Source organism: Aphelocoma coerulescens, assembly GCF_041296385.1.
Source record: "Aphelocoma coerulescens isolate FSJ_1873_10779 chromosome Z unlocalized genomic scaffold, UR_Acoe_1.0 ChrZ, whole genome shotgun sequence".
Taxonomy (NCBI): domain Eukaryota; kingdom Metazoa; phylum Chordata; class Aves; order Passeriformes; family Corvidae; genus Aphelocoma; species Aphelocoma coerulescens.
Genome location: NW_027184085.1, coordinates 60,681,026 through 60,701,288, shown reverse-complemented (window position 1 = coordinate 60,701,288; position 20,263 = coordinate 60,681,026). Strand labels below are relative to the sequence as shown.

At 36.9% G+C, this 20,263-nt stretch overlaps 1 protein-coding gene across 3 annotated transcripts in view; it reads left to right on the top strand.

The window, feature by feature from the left end:
- The window catches only part of PTAR1 (protein prenyltransferase alpha subunit repeat containing 1), a 37,258-nt gene extending 16,995 nt beyond the window's left edge, over positions 1–20,263 (top strand). Inside the window, exons 4-7 of one of the 3 annotated variants that reach the window (XM_069001064.1) lie at positions 181–285; positions 3,920–4,133; positions 9,479–9,795; positions 10,347–20,263. In XM_069001064.1, coding sequence (XP_068857165.1) covers positions 181–285; positions 3,920–4,133; positions 9,479–9,795; positions 10,347–10,692 — 982 coding nt within the window. In that variant the 3' untranslated portion in view covers positions 10,693–20,263. Of the gene's footprint in view, positions 1–180; positions 286–3,919; positions 4,134–9,478; positions 9,796–10,343 lie in introns of all 3 variants that reach the window. The other 2 variants (XM_069001063.1, XM_069001066.1) reach the window with 2 other exon arrangements.

The following is a 20,263-nucleotide window of genomic DNA, read 5'->3' as shown; positions in this document are numbered from 1 at the left end:
TGCACATATGGATAGTACAGTAGAATGGATTAATGCACTAAAGGGTTTTTTAACTTGTGTAGTTTGACACTGAAGTTCTGTTATGATACAAAGGAAATGCCATGCAATTTGTTACTGGGATTTGTGTTCTGTTTTCAGGTTACTACTTTCATTCACAGAGATTTATTTTATCTTTTGTAGGAAAGAATTAATACTGTCTGGCACTTTAAATCCACTTAAAGATTTGCATCTTGGAAAACTGGCGTTAACCAAGTTTCCAAAGAGTCCAGAAACATGGATTCATAGGTTGGTTTCCCTTGCCTTCTATTGACTCCTTAAACATTTTTCCTAGGGTTTTTTTTTTGTTTCCTGTTCTTGGGTTAAGGAGAGTCATAGATGCAGGAGGATGTCTAGAAATCTATCATATTCTTTGAACCAGTCATTGCAGAATACTGTGCTTTGGCTTTTGAAGCTACATGTCTATATTCTACACTTAGAACTGAAATCATATGTACCTTTTCTGCTGCGTACTTTTTAAATAAAGTTTGGAGGTAGGATAAATTTCCCTAGAGATTTATCATGTCTTGCAGCACCTAAAATTTTCAGCCTGGAAATTCTGATTCCATCAATAGTAAGTATTTGAGCACTGTAAGTTTTTCCTTTCCTTCCAACTTACCACTATATTGCTTGTCTGCAGGCATTTCAGAAAGCAAAGACTCTGTTAAAGCCAATATTTATAACCAAAGCTTGGTTCTTTTCCATTTCAATACTGGTCTTTTTGGTTTGGTGAATTTATTTTTATAATTTGTAACTTAAGCCAAATTGATCAGTCACCACTAGTGGACATTAAAATGACAGATCACATGTTTGGAAAATCAGAATTGTTCAAATGCACCATCTCAGTCATGACTGACCTTAAAATGCCTGTAGCAGAGCCAAGTGTAGTACAGATCCATTGCTCAACTTTAAAAAACAAAACCAAAAAACTCTGTACATGTGTGATCTTTTTTCATGATAGAAATAAAAAGATAGGTCATCCTTTTATAGACAGCTCTAAAGAGATTTAAATATAACACATTCGGAACTAGTTTGCAATGTTTGTGTTTAACATGTCCAGCACTAGGGCAGCTGTAAAGTTGATACTGCATTAGGGGGTTCATACTCTATAAAGAACATAACAAAACTTACTATATGAGAATTTTTAGAAGGGGAACTTGTTGGTAAACTCTTCTTTGTCAGTGCATGCATGAGCTTAAAATTATCAAAGTAAACCTAGAAAGCAGTATGTGGAATATTCCAAGGAGTTTCATTGATACAGCAACAATAATAATGAATTTCTGTGGCACTGGTTTTTAATTTTCATGTTCAGCTGCTTTTCATCATCCTCATGCTACTGACTTGTGGCTTTGAAGCAAAACTATAGTTATAATAGGAAAAAAATCTTGCAGTTTGTCGTAGTTTACTTTTTCTGCATGGTAGCTAACACTGGAAAAATAAGATTTTTTTGCATTTTAATAGTTCTGAACCTGGTGCCATCCATATCATTATGATGACCAATATCTTTTTATCAAATAAGTCAGAACATTAGGTTCTTTATATTTATTTGTATTTTAGAAATAATAAAAAATTCTGTCTATGATTTCCATGCAAACTTAAATTGAGAGTGTTTTAATAGTGTCATAATTTGTTGTTCTTTCTCTTATTTGCCAATATCAGAAAAGTAAATTTGAGGATGATTGTACAAATGTTTGGCTTGGATTTGGATATGCTGACCATGATTGATACATGTTAGAAAATAAGATTCACAAAAATATTTTTCTGCATCAGCATAATGACTAACTTGGGATTTTCTGTTCCCTCATGGTATTACATCTCAGGCAGAAGATGCAAAAACCTGTAATAGGGCTATGAATAAAGTACAGTAAAACATATCCACATTGTTTTTTCTTATACATGGCAGATACACTCACTGCAGATGTCAAAATACCTGTCATTCATTTTGTCAGATGACTTCCTGCTATATATTTTGGGGGGTTCAGGTATATACTGTGCATATACAGTCAGTATATCTATTGATTTTGCTGTTGTCACTTAACAATTCTTTGTTTGTTTGTAGTAATTCCAGAAACTGTAAGAGCAATAGGAGCAAAGGTGAAAGCGACTTCAAATTAGTTGGAGGAAATTTTGCTTAAAAGCCAATTAATGCCATGGTATTCAACAGGTTCCAAAAATATATTTTAAGTCTTCTGAGGTTGTGATTTCATTGTCTAGAAAGTAGCTCTAATTTAATTTTATATTTTTTGTGATGTTGTAGCCAGAGAGCCCATAAAGTCTGTATTTTTTCCACTCTCTCCCGCATATATAATTTATCAGAATTCCTTGTTTTGTAAAACATGCTCATTTTAAGAAACTGAAATAATTAGAGTTGAAATACTTTGTCTTTATGGTTTTACTCAGAAGTTGATGTTAATGAAATAATACATATCTTTTGTTAAAAGAGTGGCTATGCTCATTGAGATTTTCTGCCTAGACTATTTTTGAATTTTCCATTTCTTGCATACCTCTGGACTGAAGTTAAAAAATACTAAGAGGTGATGTTTGGGTTAAAGACATTTTTAAAAATCAAAAATTAGGTCTTCAAAATTACCACATTTCCTAAAATACTGTTATACAACATTCAGAGCATGGTTTGCTTGGCTGTACATCTTTATTTAAAACACATGGTGTATATGAAAAAAGTGTTCATGCACTGCTTGTAATTTTCTGCCGAGAGTTTAAAATTGCATTCTTATAAATTATCTCTAATATTGTCTTCCAATACTTTGTCTTTTTTTGATAACTGAGAGGAAAAGATACAATGTGTATGAAACCTACCAGTGAACAAGTATATTATGTTTTCAAATGAGAGAAAAAGCAGATGAAGTAACCATTTTCTTAATACAGTGGTTGACTTACCTATTTTATATATATATAATTTTATATATGGCTTGTAAAATAGAATTCTCTCTGTAAAGAAAATGAATTTATTAGTTCTGTTTTATTTACTGATTTCTTTTAACCAGGAGTGACACGTTTCTGAAAGTAGTAATCATTGGTTTTGGAACTGATGTGAGCCAGTACAAAACAGGATAACCTTTGTCTCTCAGACCAGAGGCTGTCCATCTCTCTAGAGCATTCCACGTTGGACCTTTGCAATTCCATTAGCATGGGCTGTTCTGTGGAAGCTCACACATCTGTAACCCAGTTTTGTAGGACCCTTTTGTGTGTGGGCTACAGATGCAGCATTGAGGTTGCCTCTAAAAATACTGCTTAAACTGTCCAGAGTAAAATAAAAACCCAAAACATCTAGGAATCTGTGCTTATCTCAGACACATGAAATCAAATATGTGTAATTCATCAGTAAAAACATTTGTTTTGCTTATACCTATAGCCCTTGAAACCATAAACCTTTTGGACTTAGCTACTGCTGGTGATGTACAGAAAGAAATTTGAATTGCAGTGTGCAGTATACTGCCAGATGTAAAAGATACTAAGCAGAGTTAAATGTTTTATTAAATCACTTTCTTTTATCTCACTTTGGATACTTCATTTTAGTGCTATGGTAGACTTGGAAAGATGAGCTCATTAGAAATCTCACACACATTCTGCTTGCACTCTTTCATAAATTTGCTGTTTCCTTCTGGTTTGTTTTAGTATGCTGTGAGTAGCCATGATCACTTAGGGTGAGCAAACTGGTACAGCTGAGTTGGAGTGTGATCTTTGTGTCACAGCTTTTAGTATGGCAAGTGTTCAGGTGGTTGTTTACTGCTCACTCATTACCTAGCTCCCGTGTAGTTCAGAGAATAGAAATACTGGAAAGATTTGATTTATGCAAATGAAAAACTATTTTTTTCTCTTAAAATTGTTCTCTCACCATTAACACTTTACATCGTTTAACCAGACGATGGGTGCTGCAACAACTAATTCAGGAAAGCTCCTTGCCCAGTCTTGCATCTAAAGGAAACTTGGGAGCAGCACCCGTGGAGAGAATTCACCGACTAGTGCAGGAGGAAATGAATGTCTGCTCCGAAGCTGCTGGGAGGTATCCAAGCAACTACAATGCCTGGTCCCATCGCATCTGGGTTTTACAGCATTTGGCAAAGCTCACTGTCAAGGTATAATACAATAGTGAATAAATTCTTGAATTTTCTTATCCAGAAAACCCAAATACTGGTTTGCTAAGCAGATTGTATAACATGAGTGAAGAGTATCAGGTGAAGTTATCGCAGGTAGCTAAGAATGTTTTAAGAAAGTGGGAAAAATACTGCAATGAATATGTTTTGCATTTTTCTTGCCAGTGTAAGCAGATTCTGCTCAGCAGAAATAACACATTTTTCTTGCCTGTGTACAAAGTTATGTTTCTCTCTTAGTAATTGGTGCTAATATGGGTGTGGGAAGAGTATAGATGGGACTGTGAGCTGAAGTAAGGAATGGGCAACTCATGAGTAATTCTTCCAGCACTAGTCTTGAAATTCCTAGTAGAGAAAAAAGGTAATACATAACAGATATGGTTTTGATCATGTAATATTGTTTTCGTACTCTTGTTTGCCTTACCTGTGGTTTCAGAATATTGAAGGACCAAGTAAAGACGGCAGGAATTTTGGAGAAAGCATAATAGTGCTTGTAACTAATTTCTTCAGCTCCAGCAGTATTTTTTGACAGCATTTACACTGGGAGCTGATTAAACTGTTTCAGGGACAGCAGGGACATTTTATGCAATGTTGAATATTTTGCATCTGTTACATTAAGACCTGCAGCAAATTGAATTAGTTAATGCGACGTGATCTAAAATTATGTAGGCAGTTTTGTAATACTGTGTTTTCTAAGTTGTTATGTGAATTCTTTGTGAATATTTGGCTGACACAGTGACGCATCATTCAATTTTAACAGCAGCTGCTACATTTTGCCACATAGGGTGGTAAGGGAGGAATTTACAAGACACTGTTGAGTCAATATAGCCACTATTTTTATGTCCGTTGCAGAGGCAGGGCAGAATTTGGACCCGTCTGCCTAGCAAATTTATATGAAAAGGTAGTTTTCAGAAAACTCAGAAGAATTGTAGGATTGAGATAGATTGGAGGTTAGAAGTTAGGGTCTGTAAGTCTGTCTCAAATTTGGAGATGAGGCTGTCACGTGGAACCCATACTAATACGCCTTACACATCTCAATAGTTGACATCTCTTGGTCTTCTCTTGTTAACCACTGCTATTACTCCATCATAGAAGGCCACCAGATTGGTCAGGCACAATTGCTGGCTGCCTTGTGTCACCTCCTTGTCTCGTATGTGCCTTAGCATATCTTGTGGAAGAATCTTCACCATGATCTTGGCAGGCTCAGAGGTGAGGCTTACCGGTCTCCAGTTCCCTTTTTTCCGGTCACTGGGGACTTCCCCTAACTGCCCTGAATTCAGATATGATGGACAGTGGCTTAGTAACATCAACCAGTTGCCTCAGATCTCTGTAATGTGGATCTTCAGATCCAATATACTTGTGGCTGTTCAGCTTCCTCAAGTGGCTCTGAATGTGCTCTTTGCCTGTAGTGGGAGGGACTTCACTTCTCCCCACATGAATCTAGAGGATCAGGGACTTGAGAGAAGTGGGAGGCCTGACTGCCAGGCCAGTGAAGACTGAGATGAAGAACTCAGTAGAAGTTCTTCATCTTTCTCCATATCAGTTGCCACCAATTCACCCTTCTTGCTTATCAGTGAGCATACACTCTCCTTGGTCTTTTTTTTCTGACGTGTGTACTTACACAATCCCTTCTTCTTCTTTGCACCTCTTGCCAAGTCTTGTTCCAGCGTTGCCTTGGCTATCCTGACCCTATCCCTACACATTGTATGGGTTGTTTACTTGCATGGTGTCTCATGTTGCACCTTCAGCAATTTCTGTGTTGGAATATCTGAAAAGTATGATAAATTTCACTGAGGTGCAAGACTGGAACCATACTGAAAAACTGGCAGATAAAACAGTCACTGATTCTACGGCCATTTGGTTCTTGCAAGGGTGCCTGAAATTAATGAGTACCGGTATTATTTAGGGCCATATTTCTGCTGTAATGCAAACTTGACCTGCAGTTTGAAGTGTACAAGGAAGCAGAGGCCCAGAAACATAAATTGTGTGTTGAATTATCATTTAAATATGACTTCTAAAAACAGGTTTATCATTAATGAAGCTGTTGGCCTGCTTTGGAGGGTTTCAAGAGGTAGGCTGTTTAATAGGATTTTGATTGTTTTTTTTCCTGCTGTTTGATAATCCTAATGCTACTGCAGACTGAATCTCGGCTCAGTCTCTGGGAAAAAGATTTAAAATGCTAGAGGAGAAGGTTTTGGCCCAGTAGGAAGATTTTCTCATAAGGAGATAGATATTTCTTCTTTCTTATGCTAGACAGTCAAAAGCATTATCTTCTTTCAATACATAAATTTCAATTTGTTCTAGCTGCAGAATTTGAATGGCATTAGCAAGTTTATGTAGGGTTTGAATATCCTTCATTAATATCAGTCAAGGATTTGTCAAGAATAATCTTTCTGTTACTGGAGTACTTTCCTTGGAAAGGCTGATGTCAGCTTTCTCACATGACTGTACAGTTTAGTGGCATTAGATCATAGGCTCCAGATACCTACTAAGAGGTGGGTGCATAATTAGTTAAAGAACACGGGTAAGAGAGTGGTAGGGGTGTAGTCTTAAAATTCATTGTTGGGGTTCCTCCCCCCTGCCATGTGGTCCAGGGAGAGGGGCCCTGAGGGAGACACGGGGTTTTCCTGCCCCTGGTCAGCCTCGTTCCCCATGGGTTGTTTTGTGTTCCCCTGCGCGGGCGAAGGACCCTCGGGTCCCGGGATTGTGAGAGTTCCTCGGCAGATCCCGGCCATGCGGCTGGAGAAATAAACATCTCTGAAACATCTACCAAGAATCTGTCCATATCTATTTCTTTTCCACGGACCTTGCTGTCTTACACATGTTGCAGTAATCCCCACTGCAACACTCACTGTGTTGTTTCAGTGAAATCATGCAGGTAGAAAAATAGGATGTAGTTCAGCAAGGATTGACAAACTTTTTTATTGTTTTCTTTAGTTTGGAATACTTAATTTCATAGTTACAGGACGGAGAGCAAGCAAACAAGTGGTGGGGTAATTGTCATGAGGCAACACTTCTCTTGTGTGGTGTCCAGAAGACAACATGTTCACAAGACATGAAGTAGTTTTTCTTCTAGCCATCCCCAGTATGGCCTTAGCTTTTTCGTAGATGACTGGGTCTCCAAGGTACTAGTTTCTGCGACTGGACATTGCTGGATTTATCTAGTTATCCTTAAAAGTTCGTTTCCCCAGTTCCTTTTCATTTCGCTAGTGTCCCAGACCAGGGAGGAGGTTTTTGTCTGCAGTTTATGGTTGGAAAAGTGCTCTAAAACAACCAAGCAAAGAGTCAGTCAGGGATGGTGTAAGAGGCAGTGCAGACCCAGAGGTCAAGACAAAGGTCACTGAGCACACATGTCCTGTTCTGGGGGGGGGCTGCCTGTTCCATGGTAGCCAGCTCACCACCAGAGGTAGGAAAGAGATTGTCAAGAGTGGGGAGGAAGGAGATTTCATACAGTTTCCTCTTTATTCACAGAACAGTGGTAAAGGGCTTGTACAAAGGCTGGTACCGATAGAGATGGAAATGGAGAAAGCTGGTTTTGTAAGAAAGCACTAAGCAAAGCATACAGTCCTAAGAAAGAACCTCTTGGAATTCAAACATTAGCTGGCTTTTTCTTTTACTTCCAGTTGTTTGAAGCATCTTCCACTGGTACTCTGAGGTTCCTAGATAGGAGGCTCTGTTTTTTGTAGATCTCAGGAAGTTTTAATGCCAATCTTCTGTGTTGCTTTCTTGAAAGAGGTATTCTGGTTCAGATAAGGAGTGATGCTGGGAATAATTTTGTTCCCTTTGTACAGGGAGTTAAAATGCATAATTAAGATGGTCCCCTGTAAATTTGTAGCTTATAAATATTTCACATAAATGAATTGGATTCTTCCAAGGTCTCAGTTGAGCATAAATGTGTGTAGTATCTATCACAGCTGAATAAAGGCTGATCTGATTTTTCTAAGCCTTACGTTGTTCTTAAAAGACTCCTAAATTTTAAAGTTCAGAAGTTTAAAATACTAAGCTCAATTCTATTGAGAAGGGAAAATCTGGTCTTAATGGTAAAAGTGCAGATCTGGACATGGAATTTTAGCCTCCTTAAGAACACTGTGTGTGGACAGTTACTTAATACTTCAGTTGAGATTGCTGATGTGTAAAAGGAAGGTAATGCTGGTATCTTTTGTCAAGATTTAGAAAAACATGTTGGCTGTCTTGGGTAGAAGACACTGTTTGCGTTGTATTTGCTCCAATTTCTTTTAGATCAGATGCCCCCAAAAAAGCTGTATAGCTGGCCTTGTGTGTTTCCATGGTTTTCTTTGTGGGAGGCTGTGGCTTTTGTGCTGCAGTATCAAAAAGAAAGACTTCTTCCTATGAAACTTGTTTTGCATCAGCTGGTCCTGTTAAGTGATGTAGGTAGCTTAGGAGAAGAGATTAAAAGCAGGAGTATATCAGTAAGATTATATTCAAATTCTTTAGAAGTGAATGAAAAAGGTAGTTTTGGTCTCTTTGGATAGTTTAAGCTCCAGAGGAGAAGCAATGTGAGGGAAGAGGTGTTAAGGCCTGTAAAAAGAAACCAAATCACTGGCTCTAACAGAGAAAGCAAGTAAAAGAAGCTTTGTCTGGTAGCTAAACTTGCATTTCTCTCCGGAAATGAATTTTGAAGGTTTAAAAGCACTCAGAATTAAGAGATAATTCATAGGAGCCAGCAGTGTTAAAAACAGAACTGCAGTTGGCATTTAACTATTTACTAGAGTTGTTTTGGAAGCCTTTCTAGGGGTTCTTCAGTAGTAAAATCAAGCAACTTGATTATGGACAAATAGTTTTGTATTTCACAGGCCCTAGGACTTTAAACATGATGCTATGGTTGACATTCTCTCATGGAAAATGAAGGTGTAAATTAATTTCAGGTTTTATTCTTTTTAAGCAACTCACCCACCTTCTGACACCCACAATCTGCTGGGTAAAAACTAAAATTCTTAAACCTAATAGCACTGTAGTTTCTGCCTTCTCTAAGTAGTATTTATTGCTAACCATTCTGAGATTCTTAAACCATTGCTTATTTCATATCATAAGTGGTTTGGGTTTTTTCCCAGTCAGCCTGTGGGCAGGTTTCTGAAAAACCTGCCTTTTCAGAGTTTGGAAGAAGTATTAATTTGTTTTCTGCTGGGATGCTGAGATGCTTTTCAGCACAAAGTGGAAAAGGCTCAGTGATATTTCATTTTTCTGTGTGTTCTTAAACTATTACCGCAGTGGCTGAAATCCCCAAAGAAGAGGTTACCTTAATACAGAAGCAGTGGTGGTTAAGTTCCTCCTTTATACTGGATGATAACTCTCGCTGCATTTTGTTTCAGGTTCTCCTCGATGAACTTTCATCCACTAAATATTGGGTATCCATGCATGTCTCGGACCACAGTGGATTTCATTACCGCCAGTTCTTACTCAATTCCTTGATACGCAGAACAGTGACTGACAATAACATACTGGTACAAAATCAAATGGTAAATGAACAAAACCCTAGCCTTCAGAAGGGGGAAGAGAGTGCAGGGACAGAAGCTGCCTGTGCAGAGGAGCAAAGTCTGGATCTCCCCTGCTGTTTAGATGAAGAGATGGAGCTCTGCACTGAACTGATTGATAATTACCCAGGGCATGAAACATTGTGGTGTCATAGGTAAGAGGATTTGGTTAAAAGTGTTTCCTTCTGATTTGTGGATGATTCTTCATGTGATATTTCCAAACAAATTGTTCTGTTTTCAGAAAGTACCACTCAATAAAAGATTTTTTAAGCTACTATGTATTAAGCCTTTGGAAAATATTCAAGAGCATAATCAGAACTAATGCATGGGAAGTTTGATTTGGCTTAAATATCTTGTGGTGTAAGCTCCACTTGTCTCTATAATTTGTACAAGACACACACAATGCTGTTAATGAGCCTCCTCGCACTTTAAATGTTTAAAGAACAAAAAATGAGCAAAATGTAGACAGAAGATTGGCTGCAGAAAATTTCTGCTTTACTAGTTGAGTGCAGGTTCCTGACTAGGTAACAGTAGGTTTGCTAAAGAGACATAGAACCTTTCTAGTAGAGCATGAGCAGAGACAGCAGATTTGTGTCTTTGAGGGAAATCTGGTGGGATGGCAAATGAATTGAAACAGTTCAGCAGCAACAGCAGGTTATTTTCAGCGCATGACTTTTTTTTCTTCTTTTCTTTTCCTTTGAAGAAGGTGTGTATTCTACCTTCAACAGCACTTAAACAACAAACTTCCTCTCCTGAGTGCAGTGGTATCATCTGTGGACAGCAGTGATGAAACTCTGAATAATTCCCACCATGGTCCTGCAACAAGTCACATGGCACAAGCTATGGATGTTGATGGTTTGAATGAATCCAGTGGCAAACAAGGTTATACCCAAGAAACAAAACGCCTGAAGCGTGCTCCTGTGCAGGACTCTCTTGGTCCAGAAATGGAATACCGGTTTGTTGATAAAGTATTATCAACTTGTAGGGATGTGGACCAAGTCAGGTTTGCTACTGCTTATAGAAAATGGTTGGTTACTTTTTTAGGTCAGTGAAGGAAGCGTTTAAAGCTTTCAGGGTTCTTCTCTTAGTGCAATATTCTCTTTTCAAATGCATGTCTTGGTTGCAAGTGTTAGCTAACTCTGTGTTTCTCTCTCTTTTGATGGTCAGTCCTAAAGTTCAATTTCAGAATAGAAGTCTATCACTTTGTTAAAGAACTGGCATAGATTTTTATTAAGCAAATGCAGTTTGTTCCTTAATCTTCTAAGAAATCACTCTTGTCAGCTTCCTACCATGACATTTTCTTATTTTTTAACTTCTGCATTAAGGTGGACTTTGAATCATTCAACTTAAAAAAAATGGAGGTAAAAGAAAAAAAGTTTGAAATGCTTGTGAAACAGAGTGTCTGAAAAAAGAATGGGAGAATCTGTCAGTATCAGCTAAATGTGTTTCTAGGTTGTTCCTATATGGCATCATGCTAATACCTTACTGGATCCAGATTATATTTGGTGAGTGCTATTAGTTTTGTGTAGCAGTCTTTGGTAGAACACCGGAATACAATGTTTCGTTCTGAAGGCTCCAGTAACAGTATTGGAGCCATCATGCCTTTTACTGTTTTAACTGGGTTTTTGTTTGCTTATCAATTGTCATGTTAGCTTGATAGGAAAGTCTATGAGGTTGAAATCCTGATAAGTAGATACAGGAAAGCGTGGCAGAAAATAGTTCAAACACACATTCACTTACAGTCAGAGCTGTATTTGGCTGTATTTGGAAATAGTTTTCTTAAAACAGACTACTTTACCTTCATTTCTTACTTGGTGTTTATTTATTTATTTTATTTCAACAATCCAGAATTAATCGCACTTGATACACATCTCTGGATGTATTATTTACACTACAGATTCTCACTAAATCACACATTGGTAACTTGTACTTAACCAAGACCCTACAAGTCCAGTATTGGATGGAGTAAAAAGTAACTCTTCCAACTGGTCATTGAGACGATTCAGTTAAAAAAAAAGTGGCAGCAGGGGGGAACTAACTATTCCCTTTTGTTGTTTTGCAGAGCTTCAGTCTTTGGGGTTTTTTTTCCTTTTTTACTCTTCCTTAAGAGCTCTACTCCAACCATACACCTCTGTTTACATAACTGTAAATTTTAAGGGAATTGGAAATCAAGTATGGATGGTGTATTTTGTCATTTCCTTAGAACTTGTCTGTAAAAGGGATTTTTTACACTAGTAGAATTGTGCTGGTCCACAGACCCAGGGGAAACATTCTACAATTGTAGAAGTCTGTACAATGGCAACATCGCCTCTTTTAAAAACAAACTTTTCTCTGGGAGCATTAGATTTTTAAGTTGGTGTCCTTGCCAGAATTGCTTTATATATCTCCTGCCCCAAATGCCTCTTGACCATAACTTTCAAGATGCTGTTTCTGTTAGGCAAAGAAACATGAGGGAGAAAAAACACAGGTAATGTGCTCAAAAGCTTTCAAAAAGCGCTCAAAATGTGAACTTCCTGCACTTCTAAGTAGTTTGATGAATGGGATTTACTGTTGCATCTCAAAGTGAGAACAAACCACCTGTATTCTTTGAGAGTATGTTCATGATTCATTTCAGGCACAAAGTTGCTAACACTGACATTTCTAAATGTACACTGTTCTGTTTACCGTACCTAGATAAGACTGATCTGGGCTTGAGCATCTCTGTGTCAAAGCTTTGTCTCAGAGGCATCCACACCTGCCCCTCCATAGGTAGGGATGTATTACATGGTCGTTTGTTTTGAGGTGCTATGGGATGCTGTGTTGGTTTGGTTGGTGGTTTTAGTTGCAGAAGAATGTAATTGTTGTCTGAAGGCAGTGTGGGATTGGCTTGAGAGAATGGTTTTATCATAAGATGTCACCTCAGTGATCACTGAGAAATGGGTAGGTTCAAGTATAAACAGAAGTCTGAACTTAAGAATTTAACTTGAGCAAGAACTTCTACGGATCTCAGAGGACCTGGTGTTTATTGAATGTGGATGATACATTAAAGTATGTGTAGTAGCCTGGATCAGCTTGATTAACAGTATCCCATTAATGACTCATATGAACCTGGAAAGTGTGAAGTCAAGGGGGCAGTGTTAATAAAGATCAGATTCTTGGTCCTAGATTACTTAGTAATGTATTTGTGCATTCCATTTACCTTGGCAAAAATTACCTGTTTATGAGAAAAATATTAGTGATAGGAGCAATCTTGGAAGTGGGAGCATGATAAGAAAAATTTCTTGAACTGTGGAAGGGAAGAGATGCTCTCTTCTTGCACTGGAATGATTGAGGCTTTCAGAAGAAAATACTACTATTAGAATCTGACTTGAAACCCATTCTTTAGTTCTTCTAGAACCTAATCTGGAGTCTTAGCATTCTTAGAGCTGTACTGTGGAAGTTCTGTGCTATTGAACTTGACATCATGAACATTTAAGCAGGTGCCCTCATATACACATGTGTAGTTCCTGTTCATGTCAGCACAAGTGATGCATTCTTGTAGGAAGACAAGATTTGGTCCTATGTAACTTAAAAGAGTTGCGTTGAATTTTAGTACTTGGAAAACGTTCTGAAAACTCTGAACAGAGATGGTGCTGATAGGCTAATTACTTTTGCATAACACTGATGGCTGTAGTATAACTCATAAGTGTGGGTTTTTAAAATCTGCACCTGATGGAAATATTCCCCCACACTTTACTTTTTAACCAGTTAGAATAGTTACATTTAGAAATGTTTATGGACCAGAAAACTAAACAGTGAAATTGAAACAAGTCATATCTTTCTGTTTGACGGAAATGCAAACAGTAAGCTGTTAAATTTGTGCTTTAGTTTTTTAATGGCAACAATATAAATTATGTGAAAGAAGAAAATAATACCTAAATTGCTTCAGACTTTCAGTGTCCTGAAGCCTCATGCGCAAAATTATTGAAGAGATCCTTCTAGCCTACTGCATTAAGCTCAAAACTGATTTGAAGTTCTGGAACTATGATCTTTGCAGCATACCTGTCTAACCACTTGGTATTACTGCAGAGTCCCATTTGGGCACTGGTTGAAAAAAAAGAAAGTGACTCTAGGCCATTGGTTGACATACTGAGCATGACTACTTTACATAAGGCATTTCAGCTGTCTTGTGTTTTGGAGATCAGAGATTAAAAATGTAGTCAGTGAACATTCCTCCAGAGAAAGTGTCCAGCAGAAGCTGCAGAATACAAGGCTCTCGCTCTCTGAAGTTTCTTCAAATATAAAATCAAACTTTGTACATCTGTAAACATCTTCCTATAAAGTTCAGCATATTTACTAATTTTGTCTTCTGCTGTAGTATGTGTCATTTGAATTGGTTCTTTTTGTTCACTGTATTAGTCTTTGTAGAAATTTGTAATAGAAACAAAGGGTTTCAAGGAACAAATGTAATTTTAAACTACAGAATTTGGAATAGAAGGAATCATGTTTTAAGTGGTAAATTCTCAGCTGCTAAATACAGTAACTGTTATTTCACTGGCATTTTGTTTGTCTTGTGTGTTACAGTCACTGGAGAAACATGCAGCATTAAAGATAGCTACAATAACAAATCTATATGAAGTTATTGGAATGCATTGTTATAGCTGCTCTGATTAGTATTTGTTAATGTACTCATATCTGCGTATTTGTGTTTTATTGCCTGCTTACATGTTCTTTACACAACAAAATCCATGTGTAATTTAAATAGGGGATAAAGTAATTTGTCAGTTTATACTATTTGATTAATTACCTTGTATGTAATTTGCTTTTAAGGCAAATAAGCAAAGTGATAATATAGTGAGAAAGCTTAGATTTTTGTTTTATAATCAAAATTTCTGGCATTTCCAGTTTTGTTCTGGTGCTGATTAATTAGAATGTGTAGCTAGACTTTATGGATGGGAGTGATTTTTTTCCTAAGCAGATAGTTAATGAATTTTCAAAACAGTACTGTATAATAATGGAGAACAGAAACTAAGGGCTCGGGGAAGATTTGTCTGCATAATTAGACTCAAAAAGCGTACTTTTTCAAAAACATATACACTGAGCAAAATGTGAGTACCAGAGAATAATTTGTGAGTCTTCAGAGAATTGATGATTAAATTTTTGGACAAGTTGTTGTTTGCTTAGTTTTGTTTTGGCTTGTGTAAGGGAAGAGTGCTCTTTGGGTTTTTTTTTTAATCTAGTAGGAGGTGAACCATTGCACTTGCAGTGTGGGGAGATAAACCCACAACTGCTGAATTGAATCTCCTAGAATAATTTTGGAAAAAGCAGTGAACTGACACTGAAATGTAGATACCACTTCTCAATGCATCTTTGCACTTGTTGGGTGATGACAGGTATTTATAATTAGTTCTTACTGTTTTATCAGTGTCAGATACAAAGAAAAGGGTGTAACTCGCCAATTCTCAAATGCACTTAACACTCAAGGTAGTTTCAAAGGAAGTTCAGTGTCCCTGTCTTAAGATAATTTTCCCTGTGTACTCAGAGCTATGTTTTCTTCTCAGCCTCTTCTCTGTTCTTCCAACCAGCAAAGAAGAATGTAGCAAAGCATTGGTGAGGTGGCCTAATTTTGTGTTTGAGTAACTCTGACTACCTCCCAAAAAGTACTTTGACTGATGTCCTTAAGTGGAGTTCATCAGGCTCAGTTATTTCAGAACCTCATGCTAGGCCTATATCCTCTTTCAGATGTGAAAAGCAAGAGCTGTATCTATGAATCCAACAAGTTTTCCAGTGAGAGTTTGAAGGAGAAAGGAAAAAAAAAAAAATTGAAGTTGGAAAAATTAGAGTTAGCATAAATTTTCACTAGTCTTTTCCTCTGAAGAAGCAGCTGTATTGCTGAAAAATGGAGGAAATGTGCTTCCAGGGAATTCCATATATTATGCTTCTGAACTGCAGACCTGACACTTCCTAGTGGCTTTTGCTTAGTGTGTAATGTTACTTCTCAGGGCATAGTCTATTGTAGTGAATTAGGGTGCATTTTTACAGTTTATTGATTTAAAAAAAAAAAGCTAAACATGGTAATAACTGGCTTTTAATTATTTTTTTTTTGTCTAGCGTAGTATTTTATAATCTACCCACATGTTAACACCGTACCCAGTGATTTACGGTAGACCTTACCATCTCATCTGCTTCATATTGTTATTCTGTATCTTGAATTACTGTTGCAGTCTTGTAGGAAGCTCCTGACAATTGTTGGATTTCTTCTCTGAGTTTCCTAGTAGTATTCAGTAGAGTAGTTAGTATCTCAAAGTATGTTGTAACGATGGGGAAGCGTTTTTACAGCATCTGTGTTGATGCACCATAGATCTTAGATTCAATATTTAAAATCCTTTTGTTAGGATTCTGAATGGTAAGTCTTTTTTGATAGGTGTCAAACTCTTACATGCAACAGAGTTATTCTGAAAAACAGAACTCTTAACTGAAGTCTGGTTTATTAAACATCTTTATCTGCACCATCTGGAACCTGCTGTACATCCTACTGTATAGACAGAGGTGGGGAGAACCCACAGTGAGGTGCATATTTTCTTCACGGGACATTTTCTGAATGGAATATAATTATGGAGAAACAAAGAGCTTTTCTTGGATGAGGTACACCTGTATGTTCATTGTGAATAAAGTTATGAAATTGGTACATCATTAATACGGTAAGATTTCCTGAATGGCTGCATGTAATGAGTAGATAAAAGGATTGTGGTTTTTTTAACCTGTTGTTAAAAAAAAAATCACATAAATGATACGAGGTACCAGAATTTGTTTTTAGAAGGCAAGATGTATTTATACTTAGTGTGTTCATTCCCTTTTGTATCAGTTTTTCTTTTTTGAAATGGCTACATTTAAAACTGGGTAGTTGTCTTGAAAAGTGTGCTTGGGAACACACTTTCTCTTTATTTAATCAAAATAATAGATGTCTTAAATATTTTTAAGTAGCATTAAGATCCAAGGTAGTGACAGCACTACAGTGTCCATGTGAGCCATTAAACACTAATTTTGTAACACCATCATGTTCATCAAAGTACTGTTCTATGTAAGGAAATGTTTATTTTATCAAGATATGTGCAAAAATACTTAATTCTCATAGCTTTCTTATTAGGAGGATATACAACTAGTTTTAAACATAATATTTTGCAATATTTTTTCTATGAAAAATTCTCAGATGCACAGTTGTGACCATTGTAAATTTTGTGTAGATTTCCAAGATAAATTAGATAAATCATAAATTTTGTAGCAGAAAGACTAAAATTATGACAGGACAGTAAGACACTGGAATGTAGTTTGCTAAATGACCAGTGTTCTACAGGAGAGTGAATGTAAAGCATTAATTTTGTTTTTCACTGGTCTTACTTTGTCATAGGATGAATTCCTGTCAGATGGGGATTATTTTCTTTTTTTTTTTTCTTTTTTGTAATCAGTAGAGAGCTTGTCTGTGAGTAAATTATCTGTATTTATTCTCCCACAATAAGTATGCATGTGTGTGTGAATGGATGGATGGTGGAACTGTATTTATGTCCTGTGAACGCTGCAAAAATCACCCACATTTGGCTATCTGCTAACAGACTGTTCCATGGATGACCTGTCCTGAGTCTGAGTCTAGCAGGGTCAGTGACAGGTTGTTTGCTGAAAGCAGTGAGATCTATTGCTTCCTCTCTTTGTCTTCATCTGCCTGATTTTCATGATACTTGGGCAAATGCCTGCACACACCAACCAAATCATTAGTGGTGGTGTTTATTCCCAGTGCTTGCAGAGAGTATTTGAGACTGTGAAAGAGTTTGTAAGGTCTTGCAAGCTGGGAAAATTTGGGGGTGCTTAGTGAATACCCAGAGGATACTTTTCATGTCCTCCAGAAAGGAACTAGACAGGCATGTTTTGGATGAGTGCTTTAGCATCACAGGAGACTGAGAAAAGTATATCAAACACGAACTAGTGACTTAAATTGGTATTTAAATACGAACAACAAGTAGTCTTTTTGGTACTTTATTTTCAGTATTTTTCTCTTTTTTTTTTTGTAAAAATAAATCACGTAAAAATATTTTCAGAATTCCTCTTAATTTTGAATGTCTCCTCATTTCGAGTTACTGGATTTGAGAGCTTTCCTTAAAGGAATCAATTTTATTGGAAAATGCTAGCACCTTTCCTGTTTTCTCATAGACAATGTAATTCATTCCAAGTGTTCTAAAATGAGCACCTGAAATCACAGGGCGTTACTGAAAGTATTGCTCATCATCCTAAATGCAAAGCTTAAAAAAGCTTCTCTCATATACTTTTTGCTTTCTTTATTTTCATTTTTTCTTACTAGCCGCTAGGTAGAACGAATACGTAAGGAAGCCCGTAGTCGATATGAGCAATCTTCTTTTACTTAATTTTGGGTGTTCATTAAATCAGAAAGGAGCAAGTAATAAACCTGCCAGGCTCCTTGTGTAGAAGTAATTTGCAGGATCTGGTTATTTGTTTGCGATCTGAATGCTTTATTTTTTACATCTGTTGAAATGAGTTTCAAAATTCCCACCAACTTCATTGACATAAGATCAGGCTGTGGAGAGTGTATCAGCCACTGCCTGACAGCCATGACATATTTGGTGTGATGAAATGTAAGGGACTTGTTTGTCTTTCACAGATGGTCGTATTTATGGCTTCAATAAAAAATCCCAGTCAGTGTAGTGTATACTCATTAGCACTGTGGAAAAGGAGCTATTAAGAAGTTATGTAATGTTACAGGTTTAAAAAGGCAGCTAGAGAAAAACTAAGGGTACTACAGGGTATCAGTAGCTAAGAAAGCTTCCTTTTCCCCTCTGTTTTTTCTGCCTCTGTTCTCCCCTCTCCTTCTGTCTTCCTCTTTCCCCCACCTCCTGCCCCAGCTCAGTACTCCCCATTCTCTCCCCTGCCTCCACAATTTTCATCTTCTCTAGTGGCAGTAAGTTTCATACAATGTACCTTTGTGCAAACCAGGATAACACTTTAGTTTTGGAAGTATTGCCTATCAATAGCAAACAGATACCAGTGCTCAAGGTTCATGCAAGATATTTAGGGATGACTGGTGAGGTTTTGAGTGCCGTGTGATAACTGATGGAATATTGAACAGGAACGTCTTAACAAACAGTGAGTGCTGCTCAACTGAGTGTTGCTGTTCTCCAGATTTGCTGTCTACATTTATGGTCAACAATGAACTGCACGTTTGTCAGCCTTCCATCTCACAAATGCTTATCACTAGCTAACAGCTAATCTATTTTGTAAAATGCATCTATGTAATGTTGATTTAAGATGTTCTACATTTTTCTTGTTATCTAGTACTAGGTAACTTCCACCATGCTTTAAATCCTTCTTCAGTGGAGCCTGGCCAACTAGAGATTTTCATGGTTATAAATCTGGTTTTGCTGTGAAGGGAATTGGAAATTCCATCATATAAAAGATGCATTTTCCTGATGTCTAGTTAGAAACATAGAAAGGCATCTTAGCACTGTTTTCCAGTTGTGCTCACTGAGTTTTACCTTGTTTATCTCAAATATTTTGTATTGCATGTTAATTAAATTTTTGCATATCCTAGTAGTACAAAATGACTTACAAAATAAAAAAGAGCACCCTTACAGGTTCTAACTATTCTATGCAGATGTCTTCCAAAATTTACAGGTACAATTTTAGTGGTGGTGGTTGATAAACAGATTTTTCTCACTTATTTATCAACAGATTTGTTTTTATATGTATTAGTGACAAAATAGACTAAGCACTGCTGTAAGTTATTGTATTTCTGTAGAAAATGGAAAATAGTGTAATACTGTTTTTGTTAAATGTTGGCAGTTTATAAATAAACTTTTCATCTCCTAAAAAGCCTTTGTTTTCTGACAACACCGAGTTCCATTTTTGTTGTTTGTGCAATAGGCACCACTCCTAATTATTGCTATTCTCTTTCCAGAGATACACTTCCTTTGGCAGGAGCTTAATCTTCTCTTGTGAATTAGGTGATGACAGCAGACTTACTTTTAGTTCTTTTAAACACTGACACTTACACCTTTTTCAAATGCTTTACTAGGTCTTTGTTCAAGCTTAGTTTCTGAAAGGATGGAGATGAGCAGCAGTTCTTCTTTATAAGATATTTCTTTCTGGCAATAGACAGCTGGCTGTACTGTCTAGAGTTGCACAGAACTTGGACAGCTGATTGCTGCTTATGTTTCTGTAACTTTTTAAAATTACAGCATGATGTTCTGTGATGTGCTTACCTTTTTTAAAATCCAGAATCAACTGGAAGAGCTTGTGCCAGTCTTTCCAAGTTCCATACAATTTCTGTGCTGTTAAAACTGATGGGAAAAGATTTCACAGATATTAAAAGCAGGTAATTGACCTCTGGCGTTTAAAAAAAATCTTCTTTGATTCATATTAAAGATGGATGTAATATAGAAGTACTACTATACATGGTACTTTGTTTCCAGTTGACTGCCTTTAGAACATAAATTTTGCTGTATAAATTTTATGAGACTACCTGAAAAAGAATCCTCCCTAATCTGACCGCTGATCTGAACTGGATGACAAGATACTTGAGGTATGTTCATTACTTTTGTAAACTTTCTAATTATGCAAATACATATGCATTAACAGCTTGATCCATAGTGTCAATCTGCA